Raw genomic sequence first — 19,449 nt, 5'->3', positions numbered from 1 at the left:
ACAAACACACAGCCTATTAGCTATACGATTAGCCGCTTCACATTAACTCAGCACTTTGATTAAAAACAATCATTTTAATGCGTACAGAGATCTGTCGGCAGGAAAAGTATTTTATTGACCCCCTAAGGGTCGATGTCCGCGCCCCAGTGGAAATCTAATTAGCATAATAAAAGACATCCCCATAAAAATATTTGTTTTGCTTTGCATGCGTCTCAGTCCACCGCATCCGCCTATGTCTCACTTCCGCATCTGCGGTGGAAGGTGACAGAGCGAGAGCGGCGTTTCATCCAGAAAATCGGTTCTTACAAAATCGTCTGTAGCGTCCGAACGGTTTGACCTGCACACTATTATGACTCTATGGAAAGATGAGATTCTCACGAAGACTATGGTTTTCTCCGTTCTGCTCTACAACCCCCACAAGCATCTTGGGACTTCTCTGAAGTCTGTACAGGCAATCTGCCAACTTCTGTCTGTTAGCGTCCCAACAGTTTGGGCTACACACTAATATGACCCCTCTGTGGAAAGGCGAGACACTCACGTGCACGCGCATCTCTAGGCCTCACAAGACTCCTCTGAAGGTCCCCCGGTACCAATGGGAAAAAATTAATGGAAGTATAATGTATACAGTATGGAAACTGTTTAGTGTCAAAAATAAGGGGTTAAAAACATGTAAAATCGCTCAGATATAGGACAGACACTTTACGGTAAACTTCTTTTTGGATTGGGGGGGGGGCTATCTGTTGTTCCATGTAGTGAATCTGTTCTTCAATGCATTTGAATGGGCTAATAGCAGTAAAGCCAAAAATAAATGTTCATCGAGCCAAAAATAAATGTTCATCAAATCATTTTTTCAATACAAAAAGGTATACTTCAAGGGGTGTGAATTCAAAATCAAGGAGCAAAATGTAAACAATTCCATATGGTTTAGTAGAACCCTCCCCTGCTTAAGACAGAGCTTAGACTCTTATTTAACAAAAGGTAAACAAATACGTTTGCTTTGCATAACTTTGTTGTTGTTGTTGCAGTTTAACTAAGTTCCTGCATTTCTACAAGTTTTGTCGTTTGGATTGGGGAGTAATTTTTGCTATTTTAAAAGCTGATTTACTGCACATTCTCCCATGACTTAGGGCATGTTAATATGATATCTGAGTGAGCGTGACAAACAAAATCAATGGGGGCCCCTTGGAGGTTAGGGCCCCTGGGCACGTGCCTTGACTGCCCGGTTGGTAATTCGGCCATGATTACAAGTTTAGATAGCTGGCTAGACTAATTTAACAATCTAAACATCTTAACTGACATGGGCTAATTGAGTGACTGTCAGTGAATGACAAATAGCAGACTGCTGATGCACAACCAAGTTTCAAAATTGCACCCTGTGTATTCTACTTTTCTAACTTTTTATGTAGCCACGGCCCTGATAAAAGTTACCGCCAAAATAAAGCAAGCAGCGACATAGTGTCTCGATCTCTATTGGAGGGATGTGACACCATTCTTCCGCGAGAAATTCCATAATTTGGTGGTTTGTTGATGGTGGTGAAAAACGCTGTCTCAGGCACCACCCTATAAGTGTCAACTAGGTTGAGATCTGGTGACTGAGACACACAGGCAGCTCATTTCTGATTCCCCCCCCCCCCCCCCCCCCCCCCCATAATTTGGTCACATCAGATGTTTTTCATGTCAAATCTTTTTCAGAGCTGATCTGATTGGTCAAAAGACCATTAGTGATAAAAAGATCAGAATTGGACTGCCTGTGTAAACACACACACACACACACACCAGTTAGCCTGGCGGGTAGGAGCATTGGGCCAGTAACCCAAAGGTTGCTGGATCAAATCCCAGAGCTGACAAGGTAAAAATCTTTTGTTCTGCCCCTGAGCAAGGCAGTTAACTTGGGGTTAACTGCTCCCGCGGGGCGCCGATGAGGTGGATGTCGATGAAGTCAGAGGGGTTGAGTTAAATATGGAAGACACATTCAGTTTAACGCGTTCAGTTGTACAAACTGACTTGGTGTCCCCCTTTACCTTACCCTTTAAACAACCTATGCTCCTTTGAGACCTCTGAGATCTCTTCTTCTAGCTGCGTGGAAGCACCTGCTTTCAATGTACTTTGTGTTTACTCAAGTGTCTCCTTTATTTTGGCAGTTGCGTTTATGAGGCTATAGTATAGGCTCATAGGCAGAAGTTTTACATTTTATTTCTACTTCTCATAAAAGAATATAGAATTAATTTCATGTTTTATTACACTCGCATAGCAGTCAATAGAAACTGAATTCCATGAGCGTTTGAAGAAAAGAAGTCTCCAGCAATCTTAACTCAAAGTGACTCATTCATTAAATGACAGCAGTACGGGTGACCTCTTTCACCGATCCGTTCTTGACTTAGGTACTACTGTCAGTTGGTTTTGTCACCTCGTTTCAGTCAGGGGAACGTTAAGGAGGCTGACAGCGAATTCGGGGGCCTAGCTGTGTCCTTCTTCCATGAAGCCGTGGTCGGGACAGGGTCAGTAGTGCCTCTGTAACTGGAGTATCCTCCGGGCACTTTTGTCTTAGGACTCTCAATGCCGGCGGCTGTCAAGTCAACCAGTCTTGTCAAAAAATAGTGACTTCATCAATACTGTAAGGCCTGATTCCATTTAGTCGTTTGGCCGTTTGTTTTGTTGATAGGCTGCTGGTCGACCAATATTTCTTTAGTCGAGCAGTAGCCAAGAAAATATGTATTTTCATGGTGTACAAGACACCTGTCTGATTCGCGCCTGTCTGAGTGAACTAAATCATTGTGGAGGTCATGGGGATGACACAGTCCATCACTGTAAGACATGTGCACATTACATTGTATATGGTCATTGAAGGTCGACCCATTATGATTTTTCACGCCGATACCAATTTACTGGAGGATCAAAAAAAGCCGATACTGATTAATCGGACTCTAATATACATACATACATACAATACATACATACATACATACATACATACATACATACATACATACATACAGTGGGGCAAAAAAGTATTTAGTCAGCCACCAATTGTGCAAGTTCTCCCACTTAAAAAGATGAGAGAGGCCTGTAAAATTAGGGGAAAAATCCAGAAAATCACATTATAGGATTTTAAATGAATTTATTTGCAAATTATATAAAATACACATTTTAAAATTGTGACCAATCGATTGGTTGAAAGAACAGACGACTGTTGGTCAAACAAAAACAATTTTTGTCGGGAACACGCCCTACAATACTGTCATCCCTACAGACAGGCGGATGGGGGCAGAGAAGTTAGTTTACCTGTGTGCTGCTGACAGAAACAATATAATCTCCAGTGTCAGTCTATCAGTGTGTTGCAGTGTTGGAGGGCTCTGTGTGGAATGTGCTGAGCCCCCAGGAGTGAATGAACAGGTGTTGCTGGCTGGCTCTCTTCCCTCCTCGTTCCCGTCCTCTCTGGCCCCTCTCCTTTATTGGCACGGGGGTCTGCCCGCGGCACCATTGTTTGGCAGTTGCCTTGGAGATGTCTCTCTTGTTTTGCAAATTGCAGCGTGTCAAGGCAAGCCGAAAATGATCACTCAGTCAGAAGTGTGTCCTCCCCTCCCTCCCAGTAAAATATATAGCCTATGGTCTGTCTTCATTTCAAACTCCATAGATCTCTGTGCTGATAAATCTGAGCTTGTGTAGTTACCGTATCAACAGCTAGCAGGCCCAGAGCTGTTTTGCCCAGTTAAGCTGATTTATTATCGAGGTGTACAAAACAAAGCAAATTCGAAAGGTTAACATGGTCAGCAAACATTATACTGTTCGTTCGTCTCCTCCATCTTGAGCTCATGTGATCTGACCTTACCCACTGCCTTAGCTACACATGTTTACAAACAGTACTTTACCTTACCTAACTCCTCAGCTTTGACCTTCCCTTACCTAACTCCTCCTCAGCTTTGACCTTCCCTTACCTAACTCCTCCTCAGCTTTGACCTTCCCTTACCTAACTCCTCCTCAGCTTTGACCTTCCCTTACCTAACTCCTCCTCAGCTTTGACCTTCCCTTACCTAACTCCTCCTCAGCTTTGACCTTCCCTTACCTAACTCCTCCACAGCTTTGACCTTCCCTTACCTAACTCCTCCTCAGCTTTGACCTTCCCTTACCTAACTCCTCCTCAGCTTTGACCTTCCCTTACCTAACTCCTCCTCAGCTTTGACCTTCCCTTACCGAACTCCTCATCAGCTTTGACCTTCCCTTACCTAACTCCTCCTCAGCTTTGACCTTCCCTTACCGAACTCATCAGCTTTGACCTTCCCTTACCTAACTCCTCATCAGCTTTGACCTTCCCTTACCTAACTCCTCCTCAGCTTTGACCTTCCCTTACCGAACTCCTCATCAGCTTTGACCTTCCCTTACCTAACTCCTCATCAGCTTTGACCTTCCCTTACCTAACTCCTCCTCAGCTTTGACCGTCCCTTACCTAACTCCTCCTCAGCTTTGACCTTCCCTTACCTAACTCCTCCTCAGCGTTGACCTTCCCTTACCTAACTCCTCCTCAGCGTTGACCTTCCCTTACCTAACTCCTCCTCAGCGTTGACCTTCCCTTACCTAACTCCTCCTCAGCTTTGACCTTCCCTTACCTAACTCCTCCTCAGCTTTGACCTTCCCTTACCTAACTCCTCCTCAGCTTTGACCTTCCCTTACCTAACTCCTCCTCAGCTTTGACCTTCCCTTACCTAACTCCTCCTCAGCTTTGACCGTCCCTTACCTAACTCCTCCTCAGCTTTGACCGTCCCTTACCTAACTCCTCCTCAGCTTTGACCGTCCCTTACCTAACTCCTCCTCAGCTTTGACCGTCCCTTACCTAACTCCTCCTCAGCTTTGACCGTCCCTTACCTAACTCCTCCTCAGCTTTGACCGTCCCTTACCTAACTCCTCCTCAGCTTTGACCGTCCCTTACCTAACTCCTCCTCAGCTTTGACCATCCCTTACCTAACTCCTCCTCAGCTTTGACCTTCCCTTACCTAACTCCTCAGCTTTGACCTTCCCTTACCTAACTCCTCAGCTTTGACCTTCCCTTACCTAACTCCTCAGCTTTGACCTTCCCTTACCTAACTCCTCAGCTTTGAACTTCCCTTACCTAACTCCTCAGCTTTGACCTCCCCTTACCTAACTCCTCAGCTTTGACCTTCCCTTACCTAACTCCTCATGTCGTAGTCCACTCAGCCCGGCTCCCCAAAACGAGCTCTTAGACGAGCTCTGAGACACCGGGAGACACAGAGAGGTGGATGTGAGACTGAGACGGGACACTGGGCAGGCGACAGTCTTCAAAGGCCTCCAGCAGAGTTCCAAGATGTCTCCTGTCTACCACCTCAGCTCTGACAGTGTCTCTGCTGGATAGAGAGGGGAAACATCCCAACAACCCCATGCCTAGCTGTGTCTGAGGCTCACAGAGCTCAAGTACCTCCTATACCTGTGCCCCAAGAAAGGGAAAACATACCAGCACCATGTCTGGCTGGCTGTGTGTCTGAGACTCACATACCTAAGCCCCTAAAGAGGAGAAATAACTTTGAACGAACCAACACCATGTCTAGCTGTGTCTGGGTCACGCATACAGTACCTTATAGGCCTCCAATACCTGAGCCCCTACTTAGAGACAGCAGGGAGCCCAACATGGAAGAGACACAGCGGGATCTAGTCGACCACAATAATACATTTTACAAGGTCAATATATCAGACGTCGCTAAGTTTGATGACCCCCCCCCCGAGAGCTTCTAAGGAGCAATGTAGGGGTGAAGGAGAGCTGGGGAAGTACAGAATGAGGAACAGAAGGTGGAGAGGAGAGAGAGTAAAAAAAGGTGTTCAGAGAAACAAAGGCAGCCATTGTTTGAAGAGGCTTCCTGGACGTGTTTCTGAGCTGGGGCCCAGCCAGGCTGAAGTTCACCTGTGTTGCCTACCCGTGTTACCTGTGCTCTGCAAAAGGACCCAAACAGAGCTGTCAGGCTTTGTATAAATATTATCTCCCAACATCAGATAGCTGGTCTGTACTTAGCAGCCTCTGTCTGTCAGTCATGTTAAAGGGAACAGTATGCGGAGGATTGTTGGCACGGGGAGCAGACTTCCTCTATAGCCTCTCCTTTCCTCTCCCTCTCCTAGCTGGGCTTTGGGCAGCCAGCCAGCAGAGACCTCCGCTCACACCCAGGATTTCTGGACCTGGGTCTGGACATGCCTTGGCCTCAATGGCCTGACTTTAATCACTGTTCCAGGTCTCCACATTCAGGGTCAGAAAGGCCGACAATCACACTTGAACATTTGCAGTGTATGAATGTGCATTCGGGTTCAGCACAGTAATTGAGGCATACACTTTATTTATAGATCCACTACTTCCCGCTGCTTATGTCTTCTTGAAGTCTGTTCCCCTCTGTCTGAGGTCTGAGTATTTTGGGCTACTGTATCATTGGTAAGTGTCATTTCAGGTTTATAGCCTCCCATGAAATTGAAACACATTTGAGTCCATCTGAAGGTAACACCCCTCGGTGTTGTATTACTGTAATTGCAGTCTGTATAAATACATGTAGGAAACAAGTTATGATAAAGGAAGCGACTCAAATAAATGATTGTTTTGCGAAGGGTATGACTATAGCCAGCCAGCCACAGTTTTTAAAAACCAACCGAGGACATGCCTTTTTAAACTGGGAACAAATTGGAGGCAATTTGGTGCCAGTTTCCCCAGTCTCAAGCACTTCATCGAGTTCATTTGGTCCACGGCCGTAGTAGGGATCAGTGACTTGTTACTCAGAGAGAGATGGACTTTTCTCTGCAGGGGTTTTATGGGGCTGTGTTGTACCCACTCAACCACAACATCCCTTCTAGTGGTGCCAGAACCCTGGCCTGCCTGGAAGGCCGCGTGAACACTCCTCATAATAAGGCGCCACTCGATTTATTGGAGCTCGTTTTTTAGTGTACATATTTCAACCCTCAAACTGTATAGAAGCGCTGCCTATGATCATTGTGTGTTTTTTTTGTTTTGTTTTTAAAAAAAACATTTAAATGTTCATTTTACGACGGCTCAGTGCTCTCACACTCCACATGCTAATTGCGTTGTGAGAAGCTTGAAGTAGGTAACTTGGAACAATACGTGTTTGTTTGTCAAGACCCAGAACAGTGGACTGCTGTAGAAAGTTCTGGATAAATAAATTGGAATTTAAGCTATGACTTTTGACCACGTCACTGAAAAGTCAAATACACCTGGGTTCCCCGATCGCAGTAGCATTTGCCCTCTTCAGTCAGTCTGATTTGCTGTAGAGCCATCTGTAGTAATTCAGATGACTTTCGTTTTTTTTCCCGGTACATTTTGAGGCTGTCACCTGCGGTATACCTTGTTTTGATCTGTGGTTTACCTGAAAGTTAACTCCTCTGTTCCCTTTACAGCGACGAGCTGCGTCAAGAGGCTCGCCAGTTGAAGAAGGACCTTCTGGCCATCAAAAAGAGGAGGGAAGACATCGCCAATCCTCCAAAGAAGGAGGAGGAAGGCGAGGGTATGTCACTACATCACCTACTGTTTTAAATACCTTGCAGGTACCACTTTATAAATGGTTTGTTAAATGGTTTATGAAAGGATTTTCTACAAACTTTATAGACTGTTAAAAAAAAAAAAACGACTTACCTACTCACCCTTTATACTCTTTATATGTGAAGTGTTACCCAAAGTCATTTTCTCTCTGTGATTTAACACAGAGGATATCCTCCATCTCCATGAGGTACAGTATTTCTTCTCTGGGCCACATTCTCCTCTAATGGCTACGTATGTAGCCAGACAGTCCTCTCGTCTCTGACAATTAAGGCGGACGTCAACGTCTAGTTTATTCTACCCAAGGCTCTGCTTTTTTTAAATTTTTAAATTGCGTAAATTGCTTGAGCAACAAATTACTGAGTTGCCTACCCCCGTTGGTTAAAAACCAAAGCCCTTGCCGTAGGTTGGTCTTCAGCTTTGCTTAAAGTGACAAGGCGACTAAGTGGGTGTTTTTTTCCCCCTTCGTTACCACACAGTCCTGCAGCCTCCCGTAATACCGCCTGTCTCCCGAGTGTTTTGTCGGTACACCCACCGATAAAGAAACATATTTTTGGACAATCATGAAAACCACGTTGGCTCAGAGTTAAGTACGACTGAGAAGCTCAAAACTTTGTTTTGCAACAAAACCAATGGTCCATGTGGTCTTGTGGTGGCATAAATGCCAAACGAACAGGGGGGGTCACCGCAAGGCGCGTTTAAGTTCATGAGATATTGAGATGCTCTCATCATCTCCTAGACACTGTTTGTCTTTTTTCCCCCCGACACCGCCTCTTACTCAGTGCTTACCACATGGTGGGTACTCGACTCAGAACCCACTATTAGGTCTCAACTGAGACTGGATCCCAGCTAGAGACGTTTCTGTTTAGGCCTACTTGGCAGGTCACAGGGAAACACAAAAGCTCCAGTTCAGGTAAGTCACAACAGGTAGGTCAGTGTAGATGTGGTTATCCAGCCGGATGCTGTAACCGGGGTTAACGAGGAGGCCTTTATGTGTGTCTCTGGCTGGGCAGCAGCCTCTTTGGGCAGCAGCCTCTTTGAACGCTCCTCTCATTACGTGAATGTGTTGGACGTGAGGCTTCATTCAGTAGGATGGAATGTGTAGAAGAGAAGTCACGGGCCAGCGGACTCTGCAGGGGGGGGCAGATGTCTGCTTAAACACTGAATCCTGAGACTCGGCTGAGGGAGAGGAATGCACTGTTGCGTGGTGTGGTGGGTTAGATACTGAAGGAGGTGGTTTTATCTCATTCTCATCATTCTGGATGGATGGTGACTTTGGGTTTAAAGCGGTGAAACAGCTACTGCTTCACATTTTGGCTGCGCCCTACAGAGGTTGGAACCTAAATGAATCTCCAATAGTTTAGTTCTGAACCGAACCATATATATCTATATATATATATATATATATATATATATATATATACTGTTCCGACCAGCAAAATAATGCTCTGAACCGGTTCGAACCCCCCCCCATTAGAGGCTTGCTATGAAGAAGGCAAGCCATAGCTTAGTGAGTTGTTTACATACGCGATGGAAAGAGAAGTGTAGGACATGATAAACAACTTCCATTTTGCGGGTGGAGGAGGAGGCTTGGCTTGAAGTGCTGGGAATCTTGTTATGACATGCATTATCTGAATTAGGCCCACAGAGCTATACCTACGGAGGAGCGGCTTCTATGGAGGAACTTTGAATGTCTTTGAACTTCAGAGTCGGCTAACGTTGGACCAGAGCTAGCTAGCAAGCTAGCTAACAAGCTTGTGTGTGCACAGCGGCACCAGAATCAATAACACGTGAAATGTGATAACTATAGTATCCCTAACTAGCGTTGAAAAAGTTAAACCCTTTCTTCTCTAATTAAAAATCTCTCCCTATATTCTGAATCAAACTTGTAACATTAGTAGGCTACAGCTGTGCTTCAGAGTGGGAGGGGCAGGTAGCCTACACACATACTGGCAAAGATGTTCAGCTGGCAGGCAGACACTGGATGAAGTTTCTGATTGACAGAGGCATGACTTTGCATAGGCGCTTTGTTGTGTTTTTCTTTGTGAAACTAGAAAAAAATACTATTAACCGGATCCCATGCTTTCAAAAATAAGTTATTTTCTGGAACGGTATAGATCACTTTCGTTCCCTGTTCTGGTTCTGTTCCTTGAAAAATAATTATTTTCAGTTTTTTGTTTTAACCAGTTCCGACCCCTATATGGTTTACTGACCTCTTTTGAACACCAGAGCCCTATTTGGTCTGATCAAAACTAGTGCACTATATAGGGCGTAGGTTGCCATTTCAGATACAGATTTTGTTTTCACTTTTAACTTTGCTGTTACTAAAAAAACGAAATCACTGTGACCTAGTAAAGGTCAGTAAGTCTTGTTTTATTAATAAAATCTGCTCACTCTAAAGCTTCCTGGTCAGGCAGGTTTCTGCCTTACTTTCTCTAAGGATTAGTGTGGGCTCAGGAAAACCTTTTGACCTTCAAACAGCTTTGAATAGGGAGGCTGTTGTACGTCACTGTCCTCACATTGAATGCCTCGATGGGGCCAAACATCTCACCCCCCACAGCCTGACCTCTGAGCAGCGGTCAATTCCAAAGAAGCTCAGATGCAGCTGTGGTAGGTTTGACTGTAGTCTCTAGGGAAAGGGAATTTAGAGGGTAAACTTGCTGACTTTGTGTTTCTGTATCATCATTACCTCACCGGTCTGCTATTAAGACAGAGACATCACTTCCAAAACATACGTACACGGACGTGCACTTCAATACACTCAACATTCCTCACATTCATGTGGCAAATAAAATGGGTATTGTTCTTTTACGCTTTCAATAGAGAGAGGACATTTGGACAGGACCATTAGACCCATAGACGTTTTGAATTTCTGTTAGCAGAAGACTGGTGTGTTTGCAAAGCCGCTTGCCCTCAAATGTTTTCTAAGCGCTTTTGATTAATTAAAGTGTGACCGAACGGTTTGCGAAAAAAAAAAAAATCTAATCTAGATTGTTTTCTTAGCTTGCCAAACACACTAGTGATAAATACACACAAGAAGACTGAAGTGCTCTAGATTCCTCTTTGTCCTATTTTTTATGAGAATGAAATCGCAGAGGATGGAATTCTGATCCTGCTTGTGCACATGTTGTGCTTGGACGGAGTCCTCCACAGTGGCGTCCCAAATGGCACCCTATATAGTGCACTACTTTTGCAGCTCTGGCCAAAAGTAGTGCACTATGTAGGGTATAGGGTGCCATTGGGATGCACACCCCTCTGTTACTTGGCCAAGACAGGTCATGGACCGTTTGGAGGAGGCATGTTCACCATGTACTCAGCAATCGCCAACGAAATACCAGGAAAAAACAAGAAAAGGGAGCTCCATCATATCTATCTGGGACGGTTAGGCTAATGTTAGTAGCAGACGAGAGCCTGAAGTATAATCACTGAGTTTGTAATTGTCAGAATATAATAAAAATATATTTTTTTAATCTGAAATGCCTTGCCTATAAGCAGTAAGATTCCCATTTGAACCGTTTGAACTTATCGCTTTCATTTATCATGGAAAATATTGTATATTAAGTTAATGTTTATTTGAGATGAGCTAAAAACCTATTGCCATGTATGGCATTGTCCTAAATGAGTTATTGTCCTAAATGAGGTATTGTTCTAAGTATGAGTGGAAGCTATTTTGACAGGCAACTGATCTGATCCCAGCCGCTAACCCTGCAAACAATAATGAGTCGTTAGGACATCAAGAAATTGTCAACTAAAGTCGTCAGGACGTTGTGTCATGGTCCGCTAAAGATTTTGCATAGTTCCCAGTTGGTCCCGGGAACTAACACACCAAAGGTGCTTTTAACATAGTCTTTTCAACTTACATATTTGACTCTCTTTGACATTCATGATTACATTGTATATGTTTATTCATGCAGTAATTATTATTTAACATTTCCTCACATGGGATTTGAACTCGCGTCTTGGTTCACGGAATTCTGATCTTCCTGCTATGCCACCACGTCTGTATCAATGACTGATTTCACCTGTAGGGGTTTTCCTACACTTTTTGTACTTCAAAGTCAATCTCAGCTCTGTTCAAAATGCACTGAAGAAAAAAACTATTATATTTATCATAGTGATTCAGGAGAAACATTAAAACAGAATAATATTTCCCCCACCAACATTAGACAATTATACAGAAAACCTTCAAATTGCTGAAATAAGTTAATTAAATCAATGAGAGAATAGTCGGAAATAACTGATAACAAAAGAGTGTCATCTGCACTGCTATTGTAATTAAGTGCTGTGATGGATTATAATTAATGAATGTGTAGGGGACTGCTGAATTATTGTAATTTTGTTGAATCTATATATTTTATTTATTTTTAAGCCGTTTTTCTCCACAATTTTGTGGTATCCAATTGGTAGTTGCAGTCCTGTCCCATTGCTGCGACTCCCGTACGGACTCAGGAAAGGAGAAGGTCGAGAGTCGTGCGTCCTCGGAAACACAACCCAGCCAAGCCACACTGCTTCTTGGCACAACGCCCGCTTAACCCGGAAGCCAGTCTCACCAATGTGTCGGAGGAAACACCGTACACCTGGCGACCGTGTCAGCTTGCATTGCGCCCGGCCCGCCACAGGAGTCCAAGTGCACGATGGGACAGGAACATCCCTGCCGGCCAAACCCTCCCCTAACCCGGACGACGCTGGGCCAATTGTGCGCCGCCCCATGGGTCTCCCGGTCGCGGCCAGCTGCGACAGCCTGGACCCGAACCAGGATCTCTAGTGGCACAGCTATCACTGCTATGCAGTGCCTTAGACCACTGCGCCACTCGGGAGGCAGGGAAATTATACTGAATTTGTGGCAAGACAGAAATATCAGTATTCCCCAAATCAAGAAGTTGTGAGTTCAAATCCAAGTTGAACTTTTTCATATTGAAAAGACAGTACTAAGTGTTCAGGTCAAATGTAATCCCATTGTCATTGATTAAATATCTTTAAACCGTTTTAGCTGAACAGCATATCACTTACCTTAAAAGCCCCATACCATTTCATTACTTTACTTATAATGGTTTGGGACACCTGGGATAATCATGTGACAAAAACCTCCAGGGACCATGACACAACGTACCAAGAATGTCCTAAAAGCATCCTTGGGCATGTCCCCGGGACAAACGGGGAACTAGACTAAACCATCATGACACAACTTCCCAAGAACATTCAGGGTACCTTCACGGGACCATGATACAACGTCCCAAAAATGTCCTAAAAACATCCCCGAGGCAAACCGGGAACTAAACAAAACCTCCAGGGGACCATGACACAATGTCCCAAGAACATTTGCGGGACCTCCAGGGGACCATGACACAATGTCCCAAGAACTTTTGCGGGACCTTCAGGGGACCATGACACAAATTCCCAAGAATGTTTGGGGGACCTTCAGGGGACCATGACACAATGTCCTAAAAACGCCCCATGGACAAACTGGGAATTATGAAAAGGTTCCCCAGAGAATGTGGGACCCTTGGGACCGTCACGTGACGTCCTAAGGACTATTAAAAGGAAAGTCTTGAACGTCCTAAAAAGTTCCTGACATGGTCCTCAGTGATGTCCTGGTTTCTTACAGGGGACTAGACAAAGGTCCACCAGAGAACGTTCCCTTTGGGACCATCATGCAATGTTCTTAGACGTTCTTAGAACATCAATAAGATAACGTCGCACCGAAACCCTTAAGGGGCCTAATGGGAACGTCGCCGGATGTCCTCAGGATGTCCCCTGTTTGCTGGCAGGCCTTGAATCTGAACTTCCTATGTCCACACAGGCTATACACATCTTTGTGCTCAGTCCCAGAAGTAAACATATTCAAACAACAGCAGCAGCCACTACCCACTAACTTGGCATGCGGCAACTTAATCAGAGAAAAAAAATCAATTGTCACCTCAGAACTCACCCAGCAGAGAGCTAAAAGAGACATTTGAGTTACCTTTTGAGTTATTATTTTCGACAGACATCGCTTCCATTTTCAAGACATAAATTATAGCATGTTCTTCTAGTCTGGTTTTCTCTTTCTTGGCATAAGTGTTGGTTCTGAGAGCCAAAAATAAGAAAGACAGGCTGAAAACACTGTCCATTTTATACCCACCCTCAATGATGTGGCAACATTCTTTCTACCACTCCAAGTTATTTATACAGGTTATGCCTGTGTGCACAGCGTGTTTTATTTCAATGGCGCCTTGTCAGTCAAATTGTTGATGTGGAAGAAACAAAGACTGATCTTTGAAACGTCAATTGACTTATGATTATATGTTGCAGTTAGGTTTATTTTTTTCCTCCAAAATATCAGTTCACGTTTCTGACAAAGGCAGTTCAGTTTGACATTTTATGAATCGTGTGGCTTCATTCGAGAATTTCTAATATTTTGGAATGGGATTCAATTTGGCTGTTGAGTCAAGGATTGTGTTGTAATTTATTTTGGCCTTTCGAAGAATACATTCAAATGGAGATTTACACATTTATTCGTCAAAGTTATTAAGCCAAATTATGTCAGAGGACATAGCCTATTGAGCAAAAAGAAACTGGCAGAAACCTTCATTTCAAAATTTCTGTTTGGAAGGAAATTAAGGTTCAATGACGATATAGTGGTGGTGTTGGGTTTCCCTGTTGTGACCTCTTTTGGGAGGCAATCTGTAGGAAACTCAGAACCACATCACTCAGTTCACAGCTGGAATCTGCATTATTTTATTGTTGTGACGGCAATGACTATGATGGATAGAAAGAGGGAGGAGTAGCCGGCTTCACAACACACATTTTCGGAACTATTTCTGATGAGTGTGCTGATCGATGAGAAACGGGGTTTCTTTTGACACTGCTTTGACTGCTCCAGGCCTTTGAAAGCGATGCTCCTCTGATTCGTCTTGAACAAGCGTTGATTGGTTAAAGAGGAAAAGAGAGATGGAGGAGCTTCCTCCCCTAACGAAGAGGAGTCTGTCATTCACAACAACCCCCCCCTACCACATCAGGCCTGTGATTTGTAGCTCTCTCTGGCCCAGGTGATAGCTAGGGGGAAGAATGTGGTTAGAATGGCCATCAAACTCAAAGTTAGTAGTTAGTGACAACAGCTGGAGAGGGTGACGTGTGTTCCTTGTGTTAGTGCCCAAGGGAATCATCATTCAGCATCCTGCAAGTCCCGGGCTGCTGCGAGGGGGCAGAGTGCAAGGGGTGAACGGGAAAGATGGAAAGGGATCACTTCTTGCTATCGTAAATCAAAGGGAAAGATTTGTACCTCAAGCAGCAGAGCAGACTTCCATGTTGACTCTGGGGAAGAGGCCTGGACTGTAGAGAGTGAGAGAGAGTGTGGCCCCAGTCTTTGCTAGGGAATTCTGACGATTGCTCCAAATTTGGTGTATTTGTGGCCTAAATACCTTGTGAAATGAGTAACTGCATGGTTTTCTGGACTTATAATGATAGCCATCCAAACCCAAATACCCTGTGGGGCTTAAGCTTTTTGTTACTCAATTAGGTTCCTCATAAAGTGAACTGACAACATTTTTAAAATAGCCTTTTCACTCTAAACAGACAACATTATTACAGAATAATACTAAAGGCTAGTAGAGAACTATAGGTACCAGTGGACAGGATTCAGCTGCCACAGGGCTGTCTGGCAAGAACAAATCAGAAGTCTTCAGAACAGGTTTATTGCAGATATTGGGTTTACCACACGAGGTTGAGCACTGACTTCTCACAGAGTAGTGAGAGCGTACAAAAGTGGTTCTACGCAGGATTAGAAAGAAATGACAAATACAGGGCATCTCCGGAATAGCAGTATAGGCAGGCTATAATGTAGGTGACCTTGGGCGAATCGATGTAGCCGGAGATGAATTCCACAAAGCCTGTCCTCTGCTCAACTCCTTTGGTGGAGTTCATCAAACTTCCTTCGCCGAGGAGTTGAGCTTAGTCAGCTAGACATAATGCACATGCACATACTGCATAACGTTGTATGAGTGCTCGGGAATAGCTTATACCAGGTAGGATACAGTGATACCTTAATGCCTGTGCATTGCTATAAACACTATAATGACCAGACAGTAATACCACAATTATAGGACGAGAGACAATTCAGCATACAGGTCGAATGAATGTACAGAACAGAGAATGACTGCTGATAAGCAACAATGTAATGAGAAAGAAAGTAGCTGGACTAACAACTGAAATGTGATTGCAATTTTAACTAGGGTCTGCGCATGCGCACAAGACCACGACCAGGATGGAATAGTAACTGGCCACAAGGAAAGCTACAGGCTAAATTAGCCTACACGTCCATAAACATGACTATGAGCATATACAGACCAGAGGAGGCTGGTGGGAGGAGCTATAGGGGGAAGGGCTCATTGTAATCAATGGAACGTAGTCAAACGTTTCTGATGGGTTTGGCACTATTCCATTGATGCCATTACAATGAGCCCATCCTCCTATAGCTCCTCCCACCAGCCTCTACTAATACAGACAATATGAAAATAATAATATGTGTGAGCTACACCAGGCCTAACGAGCTAGCATTCCTAACTAACATCTTGGCTGAACTAACTAGCAGTAGCATGGCTCACATTAAAATGTATGGCTCTATAAACGTTACAAACATGGTAAATACTTGAACTGCCTTAGCAACACCCAATTAAAAATGACATATCAAATTGTATCAGTCACATGAGGCGAAATCCTCCCAGATTGCAGTTCCTAGGGCTTACACTAGATGTCAAAAGTCTTTAGAAAGAGTTTCAGGCTTGTTTTTGGAAAAATGAGCTAGAATTTGTAGTTTTTCTAAGTGGCTCCCATTTTGGCTGTAGTGTTTTCATGCGCGTGGATGAGAGTGTGTTCTTTGTTGTTTATCTCCGGTGAAGACAATAACGATTCTCCGTCTTAAATTTTATCATTTATTTACGTATTAGGGTACCTGAGGTTTGATTATAAACGCTGTTTGAATTGTTTGGAGAAGTTTATTGGTAACGTTTAGGATTAATTTTGTATGCGTTTTGAAGGAGGGAAACCGGTGGATTATTGAATGAATCGCACCAGCTAAACTGAGTTTTTGGGGACAAAAGGACCATTTGTGATGTAGCTGGGACCTTTTGGAGTGCCAACAGAAGAAGATCTTCAAAGGTAAGGCATTTATTATATCGCTATTTCTGACTTTTGTGGCGCACCTGCCTGGTTGAAAAATGTTTTTCATGCGTTTGTATGCGGGGCGCTGTCCTCAGATAAATGCATGGTGTGCTTTCGTCATAAAACCTTTTTGAAATCTGACAGGGGCAGATTTACAAGAAGTTCAGCTTTATTTTGAGGTATGACATGTATTTTCATGAACGTTAAACATTTATATTTCTGTAATTTGAATTTCGCGCTCTGCAATTTCACCGGATGTAGTCGAGGTGGGTCGCTAGCAGAACGCCACCTGCACCAGAAAGGATAACCAGCCAGCTGTATGTTGAGTGTCGTCGTTCAGCCACGACTCCATGAAGCTTAAGATATTACAGTTTTAAATGTCCCGTTGGTAATTTAATCTTGCGTGTAGGTCATCGATTTTATTTTCCAAAGATTGTGCGTTTAAGAGCAGAATGGAAGGAAGTGGGGGCTTATTTTATCGCCTACGAATTCTCAGAAGGCAGCCTACCCTCTGGCCCTTTTTTCTCTGCTTCCTCTTCACTAGAATCACGGGGATCTGGGCATGTTCCCGAGAAAGCAGTATATTGTTCGCGTCGGGATCATCAGCCTCGTTAAAGGGAAAAAAGGATTCAGTCCGTGGTGAGTAGTCGCAGTCCTGATGTCCAGCAGTTATTTTCGGACGGTAGCGGCAACATTATGTACCAAATAAGTTACATAAATGCAAATGAACAGGGGGGGGGGCTTGCCTGTTTTGCATGTTATTTTGACATTAATACATGTCAGTTTGCGAACAATGCCTCTCATGGGGACACGACGGTGAAGTAAAGTCTAAGGCCAGCGCTCTAAAATTCTAGCCCCTTGGGTGCTGCCATAGAGTTACATTAGAAGTGCCCATCCAAGAAGGCTGAAGGTCATTGGCGACAGATAAAATGACGTCATATCACGTTATATGTACAGTAGCTTTGATTTGACTGAGCATGTCAACATCATACTTTCAAAATCTTAGCTAGCAGTCATCATGAATCAAATCCTTTTTAATCCTTGTCATATGAAGAGAAATAATGAAGATAAATAATAGATAAAACATATCGGTGCTCATCAGCCATTGGACATTAACATTACACAACAAGTTGGGAATCGCAAATTCAACAATGAGTGGTTTGGAAGGAATCAGTGACAGTGGCTGTGTGGTCCCAAATCTGGGAATAAGGGGCTCCTTTCCTAGTTTAAAATGATAAACATTCAACACTGGCCTTGCGGTCAATGAAGCATGATTTCTGCAAACAAACCACTGTTAACTCGGATCTGTAAAGTCTTGAACTCAATGAAGTCAAGTCAACTGGGAATTCCGGAAAAAACAAGCTCCGACAGGGAAATACGTTTCGAACAGCCATCCAACTCGGAATTGTAGATCAAGATCTCTAGCCTCTTTCTAGAGCTACGACCTGAAAATCACTGACATCATGATTCAACCTCGTTTTTTTCCAAAGTTCCCAGTTGTCTTGAAAGCACCATAAATCCAGATAATGCCAGACTTTCATTACACAATTTGCCCACGAAGGACTGCTGTGCCACCTTCCTGTTCAAGTGAGCACAGCACAACAAGGTCCAAAAATGTCTTGTATGCTGAGGCATAAATGATGTAATATGCCAGGGAGGTATGTATACTGTAGCTAAGAAAGTAAATTAAGTGTATGTTGTGTAGTTAGATGTTAGTAGCCCATGTTCCCCCCCCTAATAATTTGGTCTGTATACCCCTCTTAATTTCGCCTACTGTTCTGACTTGGTTGTGCACATATAGCCCATAACCTGTTTTAGAGAAATTCTGAATTCTGTTGCTGTACATTTCAAAAGTGCTAAACAAATAGTTATATTGACTATGTCCATCCTAGCTCGCTCATTAATGTTTTATTCGAAATTACCTATTTCCTTCTTATCTGCTTGTCGTCCCCTTATGCCATAGTTTGTGGTTTCTACTGACAATTGAGATGTACATTTGTTTAAGCAAATCAGCCATATCAGCTATGTTTTTTTTAAAAGGCAGTAAATGAGGCTGAATGAATTGTTTCGCTGCCAGACAAGACTCCGCTGATAGGCAGGTGTAGCAGTGGTAAGGTGTTGGAACTGCTGTTGGGACAGCTTTATGTAGGTCCTAACAGTTTGTGGCCACTGTTTGTCACCGTTTATATAGCGCAATTAATTTATTGTTTAATGTTGTGTAGTGGCTTTGCTGGCATGCATCCCACATGTTGTTTGTTTTACCCCACCAAGATTTACATGCTAAAATCCCACTGGTCATACACACTAAGTAGTGAAAGGTAAAGTACAGTTACAGTATCATGATCTCAAGATGAGCTAGTTAAAAAAAAAATTGCTCTGAAGAATAGGCCTCATACTTGTGTAACACGTGCTGAATACCATTTCTCCCCTCTGGATGATCAAGTCGCAAACATACCAGCCTCTCAGACAATGGCCCAGTGTTCCAGCCAGCAGCATTCGTACAGTACTATGGCAGCTCTTAATAGATGACAGACGCAGGAGGTATGTCCGTGACGCGTTACGTTGTTTGTTTTGTCCCCTCTGTGTGTCCTGTCTTGTCGGGGCCTGGGGACATTACCCGCGAGTCAGAGTTACCATAACTCCAGAAGCCAGGTGACTGAGGCTGCCTGCCTGCCATCTCAATCTGTGACATCAGAGGGCTGTTGTGGAAATAAGTGTGCAGATGAACTAGGTAGGGATGTTTTTCCCTGCTCACCCATCTACAGTGGGGCAAAAAA

General features: G+C 43.8%; 1 protein-coding gene across 1 annotated transcript in view; it reads left to right on the top strand.

Moving 5' to 3' along the window:
* cwc27 (CWC27 spliceosome associated cyclophilin) overlaps positions 1–19,449 on the top strand; it is a 49,190-nt gene that overhangs the window by 11,719 nt on the left and 18,022 nt on the right. Inside the window, exon 11 of the mRNA XM_021602965.3 lies at positions 7,396–7,502. Within this exon, the coding sequence (XP_021458640.3) occupies positions 7,396–7,502 (107 nt within the window). The remainder of the gene's footprint in view (positions 1–7,395; positions 7,503–19,449) is intronic.

Source organism: Oncorhynchus mykiss, chromosome 5 (genome assembly GCF_057628025.1).
Source record: "Oncorhynchus mykiss isolate SJ-2025 chromosome 5, ASM5762802v1, whole genome shotgun sequence".
In the NCBI taxonomy this organism is placed as follows: domain Eukaryota; kingdom Metazoa; phylum Chordata; class Actinopteri; order Salmoniformes; family Salmonidae; genus Oncorhynchus; species Oncorhynchus mykiss.
The sequence above is the reverse complement of the archived record's forward strand: the minus strand, read 5'-3'. Positions and strand labels throughout refer to the sequence as shown.